At 42.5% G+C, this 11,039-nt stretch overlaps 1 protein-coding gene across 2 annotated transcripts in view; it reads right to left on the bottom strand.

The window, feature by feature from the left end:
- Positions 1 to 682: 682 nt before the first annotated feature.
- Positions 683 to 11,039, bottom strand: part of Atf1 (activating transcription factor 1) — a 35,694-nt gene continuing 25,337 nt past the window's right edge. Inside the window, exons 5-7 of one of the 2 annotated variants that reach the window (XM_038342561.1) lie at positions 8,317 to 8,496; positions 8,076 to 8,235; positions 683 to 2,031 (exon numbers count right to left, since the gene is read on the bottom strand). In XM_038342561.1, the coding sequence (XP_038198489.1) occupies positions 1,887 to 2,031; positions 8,076 to 8,235; positions 8,317 to 8,496 (485 nt within the window). In that variant the 3' untranslated portion in view covers positions 683 to 1,886. Of the gene's footprint in view, positions 2,032 to 4,708; positions 7,541 to 7,986; positions 8,236 to 8,316; positions 8,497 to 11,039 lie in introns of those variants that run through there. The other variant, XR_005286868.2, reaches the window with a different exon arrangement.

The raw sequence follows: 11,039 nt of genomic DNA, 5'->3' as shown, positions 1-11,039 counted from the left end.
GGATATGCTTTTGAAGACTATGCCCTCTTGACTAACTCAAGGCATTCTTTATCCATCAAGCCTTTTTCAGATGGAGCTTAGGCACATCTTTTCCTGGGAATGCGTACTGCCGTCATCACTACTAACGGCTAATTCTAAGTCATGCTGCACCTCTATCACTCCAATGAACTGAGGAATACCCCGTCTTCACTCTTTGCTTTAAAGTCATCACAATGACTTACTGGGCTGGGATGCCCTCATTGGTAGGATGCTTGTACAGTCTAAAAGAATCTGACAGGTCGTAGCTGGAGCTGCAGACAGCGATTACTTCCACCAACACATGTGTGAAATGATAGTAACCTGCCAACTAAACACTACTCCCTGCTAGAACACCCTGACAAACCCCATGTTCTTTAGGTTGAAGAAAGAAAAAAAAAGTAAGAAATAGCCTTTGTGGCCAAGTTCTACTAATGAACACTCTCTGGCAGGATCAATAGTAAGTGACGGTCTGTTAATGTACCTGCAGACAGCTTTCCTGAGCTGAATCAAAGAACAAGGAGCCCTGATGTCAAGCACCTCTAGACCAGACCGCAGAGCTACTGGGACCTGAGGCTACAAGTCCACCACACGAGTGTCACACACAGTGGCTGGCAGTGGGCTTGGCACTTGTTATGTTGAACACTGCATTTTGTATTCAGCAAACTTAATCTTATCAAATGTTTTTTAATTCCATAGACAATATGAAACATACCATATAGGCACACAACAGTTTCAAAGTGTATACAGATTAGAATACAGAGGTTAAACACTGGTGTCCTGACCATAGCTTCAACTTTAGATAAACTTCATAGAAAAAGTACAATTCAAATATCAGCCAATTGAAAACTTTACTCTTCTCATAATATAAAAATGATAATTTGAGATACAAATTTTTTTACTAAAACTATATAAACATTTAAAATAATCATTAAAAACTCAACATTAGAATTTATAAAGATTCACTATAAAAATATATCGGCAGTCACTCTCTTATAAAGGTACCATTGGCTACATTACAAAATAGGTCAACGTAGAATTGCCTCAATAACTATTTTAGAACCTGACAAACCTACGGTAAGATGATTACAAACCTTCGGGAAGCTTTGGCGTGCATCTTTAGGTTATTTAAAATATTTTAAGGGCTTCTGTAAACACTTCATTCCGTTAAAGCACAAAGTAATGCTCTTCAACTGCATACAGGATTAGAGAATCAAAAAAAATTATTATATCCTTGTGAAAAATTGCCCTTACCTTCCGGAAGCAAAAAAAAAAAAAAAAAAAAAAAAGCTATTTAAAAATGTCAAATTTTCAAGACAGTTCTCTTTCCATTCTTATAAAAATGTTATAAATCACCACACTCAGAGTGTGCCCTGCGCCTGTTAGAACACTTCTCAAAAACCCTCGAGTCCAACAAAACCAACTGTCAAAACTCATTTAGCACACCCGACACTGTGACAAGTAGCAATCAGACCACATAATTCACATACTTAGTAACGTATTATGGTTTCTTTACATTTGTCATTTAGAATTTATTGGCAGGAATCACACACTCACACACACACGAAAAGGCAATCTTGGAAAAATACAAATACAAACTTGGAACTGATTGCTTTATCGATGCATCTGCCACTTTTGGTTGGACTGTTATTTAAAATTAAATTGCCAAAGTCCGTTTCCTTGAGTACATTTCCCCCGGAGCTTCCAGTTGTACCAGCAGCTTTGTTACGGTCATCTCCACTCACCCCTTCACCTTTGCATTGTAAAAACCTAATACAAAGTAGCTTCTTTGACCTTTGAATTTATAAAACTCCACTAAAAAGAAATCTAATTTTTAAGCAAGTCCATAAAAATACTTTTTCTTTAAAGAGTCAAACACTTTTATGAGAATAAAGATCCTTCAAAGTTTTCAGCTCTTCTATTAGAGTTTTATTTTGGTTTTCCAGAACGGCAACGCGATTCTCCAGGCATTTCACATACTCCTTCTTCTTCCTGCGGCATTCTCGCGCAGCCTCCCTAAACACAAGCATGGAAACATCAGGAAAATGCCACACCCTTCACATGGAAAGTACACCTAAGGAATCTTCCCCGGTCATCTTTACAAGACTATTTCCTGACACGGTCTTGTTGTACAGCCCAAGCTGGCCTCAAATCTGCGATCCTCCTGCCTCACCCTCCTCTTCACAATGCTGGGATTATAAGCACGTGCCACGACCCCAAACCCCCATTTGAAAAATTAAGATATCGTCTATGGGGTTGGAGGAGGTAGGTGACTTACTTGCTGCTCTTCAGAAGACCCATGCTGGGCAGCTGTAATTCCCTGGGGGGGGGGGGGGGGGAATGGCTATCAGACACCTCTGGCTTTCACAGGCACACAGAATTATTTAAAGACAAATTTTTTTCTTTAGGCAAGGATGGCCTAGATGCCTATACCCTCAGCCTTGCTGGGATTCCAGGTGTCAATACAAAGATCTGGAGCATAGAATTCTATCTGTCTTGGCAAACACACATACTTGTATAAGGCCCCACTGAGACACAACTCCATTGTCCTAGAAGCCCCCACACCCTCCTGCTCAGCTCTCTACCAGGCATCCAGTCAGCTCCCAATTAGTGCTTTTTCTGGACAAGTTCTCACTCTGTAGGCTAGGCCTGAAGCCTCCTATCTCAGCATCTTGACTGCAGCAGTCAGACACATGTCACTCACCAGCCTTGCCCCATTTTCGGAGACAGACTCATTATGTACTTGAGGCTGGTCAGGAATGTGCAATCTTCCTGCCAGTCTTCCAAGTGCTGAGGTGGGTGCTATCATTCCTGGCTCCTCCCCACATACATTTTACATTTTTTTTTTTCGAGACAGGGTTTCTCTGTAGCTTTGGAATCTGTCCTGGGACTAGCTCTTATAGACCAGGCTGGCCTCAAACTCACAGAGATCCGCCTGTCTCTGCCTCCTGAGTGCAGGGATTAAAGGTGTGCGCCACCACTGTTCAGCTTAAATTTTTTCATATATATAGTTTTTTTTTTGTTTTTTGTTTTTTTTTTTGTTTTTTTTTTAAGGATTTTCTGTGTACCAGCACCTGCAGTGCTCATGGAGGCCTAAGAGGGGGTTGGGTCCTCTGGACCTGGAGCTATAGATGGGTGGTAACCATATGGATGCTGGAAATCCAACTTGGTGCTCTTAACCACTGAGCTTACCACTCCAGCCATTACCACCTCCAACTTAGAAGTGGCATCTTTGCAATGTTATTTCCTGCGGGATCACTGGCCATGTTCATTTAAAACCAGCTGGCCCTGAGTGAAGCAGGGATGCACAGAAGCCCCGAGCCTCACTAACGCTCCTCAGGCTAATGCTCAGTTCAGACTTCCCAGAAGCATGCTCAACGTCTGGCACAATTTCTTGTTTATGGATTACCTGTGTTTCCTTCTCTTTAGGTCCTTTATATATAAACTGCAAGAATTCCTTCTTGGTCAGAAGAATTCTGTCACAGAGAACTGGTGGGTCTAAAGAGGGGAACAGCTCCCTCCTCACATGCAGTGAAGGCAGCTCTGACCTCTGCTAAGGAACGCCCATGAGATGCACCACCTGGAGCTGCTCTGTAGACGCTTACCTGTGCCCCTGCTTGTGCTCAGGAAAGTCATCTTTCCTGCATGTATGAGTGTACGCCTGTGTGCTTAATGCCCTTGGAGGCTAGAATGATAGACGGTTGTGAGCTGCCATGCAGGTGCTGAGAATCAAACCCAGGTCCTCTGGAAGAGCAGCCAGTGCTGTAAAACCACCGAGTTACCTTTCCAGTTTTTTTCTTTTTGGCTTTGTGAGTGTCATGTAGCTGGGGATGACTTTGAACTCCCAATCTTGTCTCCACTTCTCAAGTGCTAATATGACCAGCTCAAAGGTTTTCATTTTAATGAAGTCAGATTCATTAATAATTACATTAAATTCCCTAAATGTTCTATACTCAAAGCTATACAATTATGTATATTTATATCAAAGTTCTAAGTTTCACTTTATACATAAAAGATATTGGGGGGTCAGTGTTGAGCTATGTAGTGCCACCTGGCAAAGATCACAGGCATGTGGCAGGACACAGGCCTAAAGCTTTTCTTTTCTTCTTGTTGGGCAGAGTGGGATGAGTCTCATTCTGTGGCTCAGGCTGGTCTCACAGTAGTGACTTAATCTTTCACTCCCAAAGGCTGGCCTTTTGGATAAAAAGGCAGCTTACATCCTTTAAGGACAACCTGATCTCCTCTCTGTCCCCCTCCATCTCTCTCTATTTGTGAGAGTTCAGTGTTTGGATTTGTTGAAGCTGTATCAAGTACCTTCTTTTCATCCATGGTTTGGGGAACTATGCAAGAGAACTAATTTTAAGTGACATTTTTCGCTTTGAGTGTCGTGACCTCATGAAAAGTAACCTATGCAGTTCCCTAGCACAGGCAACTAACTCCAAGTATGTTCCCTGTCTTGTCAGTACATCAAAACTAGATCAAGACGAGAATTACAGCTGGACGAGGTGGTACACGCCTTTAATCCTAGTCATCAGGAGGAAGAAACAAATGGATCTTTGTGAGTTCAAGGCCAGCCTGGTCTACAAACTGAGTTCCAGCTGTATAGTGAAACCCTGGCTTTAAAAAAAAAAAAAAAAAAAAAAAAAAGGAATTTATCTCCACAATACAGCAATAAGTTTAGCTAATAGCTTCATGGTGCTGAGATCTCGTTCATTCCTAACCTCATCAGGTCTTTAGTTTCTTTCCTATAGGTTCATCCTATATTATATAGGAATAAATAAGGGGCAGCTTATATAGTTCACCAACCCTTAAATGTAGCTTTGTGAGAACAGAGGTCTCCGTTCTAGTGACTCCCCTCTGTGACTATCTTTTTTGAGACAGGGCATCATGTAACGTAGGCTGGTTCGAATCTCCCTTGAATCCTCACAGCATACCTCCTGCCTGTGTCATACCTGCTTCTATCACATATCACTGGGGATCAACCAAGCTTTGCACACGAGGGACAAGCACTCTTGTGACACTCTAAGACCCTTTCTGGGGTGTCCAGGTACAAGAGCTTATCAGTTTTCTTCTAGTTACATAACGTATCTTATGTCATCCCTTGAGCCCTCTAAAACAATCATCTGTTTATCGGTCTAACAAACGCATTCCTAGAGACACAAACAAGTAAAGGATAGCAATCCTTGTTGTCACCTTTTAACAGTGATGTTTTATTTTCAATTAAACTTACATGTACCCACATTAATTATTTTATGCTAATTTTACTGCTTTAAAAACATTATCCTATGATTGTGTGTGTAGCTGAAAAGCCCAGTCATACTGTAATCTTTCACCTCCTCCATCTGTGACCTTTTGTTGTCATTCCGAGTTTCTTGGCACCTTTTCTTACTCCTCTAGAACACAGTACATAGAGTACCATTGTATACGCATTTTCTCAAAGAAGCAAGTTTTCATGCCTGATATATTAAAGTGAATGCAGTAATATGACTAAAATCTATTTAAGGGGATGACAGTATGGCTCAATTGGTGGAGCAATTATCTGGCATGTACGAAGCCCTGGGCTTGAGCCTCAGCACTACACAAGACCCTACTTGGTGGAGGTCTGATATTCCTGGTACTCAGAAAGTGGGAGTAAGATCACAATCAAAGCCATTGTTGGCTACGAGCCAGTGCTATTCAAGGCAATGGAAAAAATATATATTTAAGAAAGATGTAAATGTTTCATGGTGATTGTTGACTTAAAATACCTTTAAAAAAATTTAACTATGTATGGAAGGGGACACATTGCCATAGTGCCTGAATGCACACCCACGCACGCGCGTGCGCGCACACACACACGTCAAAGGACAACTATGGGATGGAGCTGGCTCTTTTCTTCCATCTTTGTGTGGGTCCCAAGGATTGACTTCAGGCCACTAGGCTTCCAGACTAGAACCTGTACCTGCTGAATCATCTTCATCTGTGATCCTCATGTTACCATAAAAAAAATTATTACTTATTATGTATACAGTGTTCTGTTACATGTCAGTTCATGTGGTTGCTGAGAACTGAACTCAGGATCTTTCCCGAAGAGCAGTCAGTGCTCTTAACTGCAGAGCCATCTCTCCAGCCCTTGATATTAGCATTTTAACTGTGTTCTGCAGTCATAAACCGCCCAGCTAAGATGGTGAGTTCTAGGAAATGTAGTATATGTTCTGACTGTTCAAATGGCTTTCTCCTTGAAGCTCTTTGGCATTCAAGATGTGCATGAAGTCAATCCTCTTATATAACCTGATAGTGGCCTTCAAATGTTTAAGTGAAAAGCTACAAATGATTCAGCTCGGTGAGAAGGGCTGGTGAAAGCTAAGTCAGGCCAGAGCAAGCCCTCCCAGCCAGCCAGCCAAACTGCATGGAAAGGATGACTCCAGGGAGTACGGAAGCCAGAAGATGAAGCAGCCTCATTGCAAACAAGGGAAGTTTTTGTGGTGTGACTAGATCAAACGGCAATAAAGATAGATACTACATGGATTTAGCTTTACGTAGGGTGGAGGCAGAGATTATGGTCACCAACTCTATTTTGGAAAATACCCTGCTCTGGGTAAAATGCTACCACCAGCGTAACATGGTTCAGAGAAATTAGAGAAAGGAAATGTCACTTCGTGTGGCAAATTTCACTGCTGTCCACACTAGCTTTCAGCAAACAGCAGCACCATTAACAGTAGCCACTAACAACCCATGGAGGAGGAGGGGGCTGCTGCTACCACTACACCTTAAAAAAGCTAGATGAGAGGCTGGAGAGATGGCTCAGCGGTTAAGAGCATTGCCTGCTCTTCCAAAGGTCCTGAGTTCAATTCCCGGAAACCACATGGTGGCTCACAACCATCTGTAACGGGGTCTGGTGCCCTCTTCTGGCCTGCAGGCATACACACAGACAGAATATTGTATGCATAATAAATAAATAAATATTAAAAAGCTCAGATGATGCTGGTACTGTTTAGCAAGATGTGATCATTGCCGATTACAATACGTATCTTATCTTTTCAGTGCCATCGATGGCTCAAGTATAGTGCACACACGACTGTTGTACCTGGCAAGGCTTGCTTACTGTGGCGTCTGCTGTGCTACTGTTGTGGGACCGTGCCCAGAACCTCTAGGGTGTGCCTAACAGGAGATGCTGTTCAAAAAGCTTTGCCTAGCAATGCTTCTTCATTTTGTAAAATAATTTATTCTTATTTTATGTATATAGGTGCTTTGCTTGTGTGTATGCCTGTACATCACATGTGTGCAATGCCCAAACAGGCTACATCGGATTTAAGGTCCCCTAGAATTGGAGTTTTAAGCTACCATGTGGGTGCTGAGAATTGAATCTGGGTCTTCTGGAAGAGCAGCCAGTGCTCTTAATCACAGAACCATCTGCCCTGTCTCTAAACAATGCTATTTCAAAGGACAAAGTAATAATGAAGTCTGGTGATAGGCTGTTTAGTACAGAAACTTACAAATGAGCCCGCTGATCCATGGGAATGAACCAGATATAACCCAGCAATATTGATGTAGGTGTGTCTTCTATCTATCTGATGATTTCATTGGATAATTAATAAAAAAACTGCCTGGCCCATTTGATAGACCGCCCCTTAGGTGGGTGGAGTAGACAAAACAAAAAGAGAAAGTGAGGTAGAAGGATCAGTAAGATGCCACGCCTCTCCTAAGTTAGACAGACTGCCATGCCTCTCCTTAGAGAGATGCCAGACACGATAAAGCTCCAGCCCAAGATGGACGTACGCTAAAATCTTTCTGGTAGGACACCACTTCGTGGTGCTACACAGATTATTAAAAATGGGTTAAAGCAAGATGTGAGTAAGAGGCTAAAACTAATGAGCCAGACAGTGTTTAAAAGAATACAATTTGAGTGTTGTTATTTTGGGGCATAAGCTAGTCAGGAGGCCGGGAACTGGGCCACAGGAACGCAACCTACAGCTCCTCACTACACAATATGGTAAAAATAACGCTGAGCCAAACCTCCTTTCTAATCACCTAATCAGGTAATGTGTGACTAGGAGATACACACAACTCATTACACCCACCTGTTTTTCATCAGCCGTATTTCCCTTTTCAGCTGGGGGTCATCTGTCTTTGTGGCCTGAGATGTAAGGGTCACAGGAGAAGTCATCACCACAGTCTGTGGCAGGGAAGCAGCAGACGGTGTGGTACGGATCTGATAGGTCTGCATATCTCCTGATGCAGCTGCAGGGCCAAAGAGGTGAGTTACTCATCAGCTGCCTCAGAAAGGACCTGGACATGTCTGTAGATAAGGAGCACACTTACTCTGCACAACTACTTGGTTGCTTGGGACGAGTATTTGCTGTCCATCAGAAGTCTGTGCATATTGAAGGATTGTACCTTGTTGAGTATTGCTTGAATTTGTCATAGTTAATGTCTGCAGTCCCTGAACTCCATCTGTTCCTGGACTGGCCAACTGTAAGGCTCCATTTGGGGCAATGGCAACTTAAACCAAAGAGAAGAAAAAAGTTATAAGGCTATATAATACAAATTCAAAGAAAGGCATAAAAAAGGAACATTTAAGTAAGTTTGAAAGCAAGGTGTGGTGACACACGCCTTTAATCCCAGCAGATGCAGGCTATCTCTTTTGAATTCGAGGCCAGCCTGGTTCAGTTCCAGGATAGCCAGGGCTAAACAGAGAAACCCTGTCTTGAAAAACCAACATACACAGATGGATAGATAGATAGATAGATAGATAGATAGACAGACAGATAGATGATAGATAAGATAGATGATAGATAGATAGATAGATAGATAGATAGATAGATAGATAGATAATAGGTTTGAGTGTACTTCTACTTGGCAAAATCACTGACCACTCTTGAGAATAGCAATGTCTTTATAAAGTTTAGACATACTACCCGAGATTTAGTCTCAAGCTGTGTAATATACAATGAATCATAAAATTTGAAATTTATGGACATTTCACGTTAATTGCTAATGTTGTCATAGAAATTTCTGGAGCATTAATGAGAGATCCAATGGCTAATGACTATTTCTCTTTTTTAAAAGATTTATTTATTAGGTATACAGTGTTCTGTCTGCATGTATGCCTGCATGCCAGAAGAGGGCGCCGGATCTCATTACAGATGGCTGTGAGCAATGATGTGGTTGCTGGGAACTGAACTCAGGACCTCTGAGCCATCTTTCCAGCACGACTATTTCTTTTTTAATATACTTATCTCATGTAGTCTAGGCTGTGCTCAGACTCTACTGAGCCAAGAAGGCATGTTATGTCACTATGCTTTTTCTATAGTGAACAGTCCCCCCCCTTGGGGGTGAAGGCAAAGAAATACAAACACGTTAGGGTTTATCTGAACGTGGGCATGGTCACACACCTATAATCCCAGCACTTAGGAGGTACAACTGAGAGTTTAAGACCAGAACAGGCTAGCATGGGTATTTTTTTAAAAATGGAGAATTAAGAATATTACATTTGGCTGGCAGTGGTGGTGCACGCCTTTAATCCCGTCACTTGGGAGGCTGAGGCAGGTGGATCTCTGTGAGGGCTGCACAATCAGGAACACTAGAGTTCAAGAGCTAGCTCATGTAGTAAGTCAGGCATCCTATGCAGTCCTATAACTCTTGTTCTGAGGGGTGTGGGAACAGGAGGATTGCTGTTTCAAGTTTCGGGAGAGACCCTGGCTCAAAGAAAGAGGTGGGGCTCAAAAGGTGACTTCCTCCTTCCTCTTCTGGCTCCTTGTGTGTGCTCACAGAAACATACACAGATAAATCAACCTTATGTCCCTTTAAGTGACATTTGAACAGAGGAATGAGGTCAGCTATGTGACTATCTGCAGAGTAAATGCCAGGCTAGGGATGACAACTTCAAAGACCCTGAAGAATGTAAACAAGTTGTGTGAGCTGGAGGCACAGAGTCTGTGTGGCTAGACTGAAGGCCAGGCCAGAAACCAAGTGCAGGTCCTTAGGCCTGGGGTATTATACCAGGTGTTAGGAGAAAGCCACTGGGAAGACTGGAGCAAGAAACTTGATAATTTAATTCTTTTAGGGTTTGATTTGGTTTTAGATAGCTTCATTTAATCTAGGCTGGCCCTTAACCTGCTACATAACCAATAATGACCTTGACCTCCTAAAGCTCCGGTCTCTGTCTCCCTAGTGTGGGGTTACAGGTGTGGGTCACCATGCCCATTTCAGCTGACACTTTAAATAAGTAACTGTGGCTAAAGCATGAAAAAGAAAATTAAGGTAATAACAGAGCCAGGCTCCATGGACAGACAGACTCACTGCTGATTCGGGAAGTTGTGGTGCTCAGTGTCGAGAGGACTGAAAGGTGGTCAAATGGGACAGGCATTGATGGGAGGTGCCAATCAGACTTACCAGCGTTTTCTCTTTAGTGCTGGGAGTTAACCCTCAGCCTTGTGTAGGGTAGGCGGCCAAGCAGGTTTGCGAGTTGCCTTACACATCAACGTTTATCTAAACTCCCAAAGTGACAGAAGACTGGCTGGGAAAATGTGGGGGAGCTGACATGTACATGGTGTAGCTCAAGAGCTGAGCAGGTGCTGGAGGGGAGGAACTGGAATCCCTTCCTGACTTCCACTACCAAGATAAACTTAAGGTGTGCCAACAATTTAAAAGAATTTAGAAAATATGGGGAAACCTAGAAGACGGAAAAGATAAGTCCAATATCATAAAAGACTGAAGATATACATCCATATGCTTAGAAGCAACAAGGTGTGGTAGCACACACCTTGAACCTCAGAGGCAAGAGGGAGGCAGGTTTTTGTGAGTTCCAGGCCAGCCAGAGCACACATAGCCAGTATCAAAAACAATGGTGTTGAGTTCATTATACTTGCTAACTTTGGCCCTCTACACTGACAGCCCAGCATAGCTCATGGTGCGTGCTACCACCAACATCACAAAATCTCAGTTCTTTTTCTTCCTTAACCTCAAACTGAAAATACAATTTTCCCATATAACATTTTATTACAGAAGCAACTCAGATATTAATTTCCACCAACATCAAAGTC

Source organism: Arvicola amphibius, chromosome 9, assembly GCF_903992535.2.
Source record: "Arvicola amphibius chromosome 9, mArvAmp1.2, whole genome shotgun sequence".
NCBI classification, from domain to species: domain Eukaryota; kingdom Metazoa; phylum Chordata; class Mammalia; order Rodentia; family Cricetidae; genus Arvicola; species Arvicola amphibius.
Note: the sequence above shows the minus strand (reverse complement) of the source record. Positions and strands in the feature narration are given on the sequence as shown.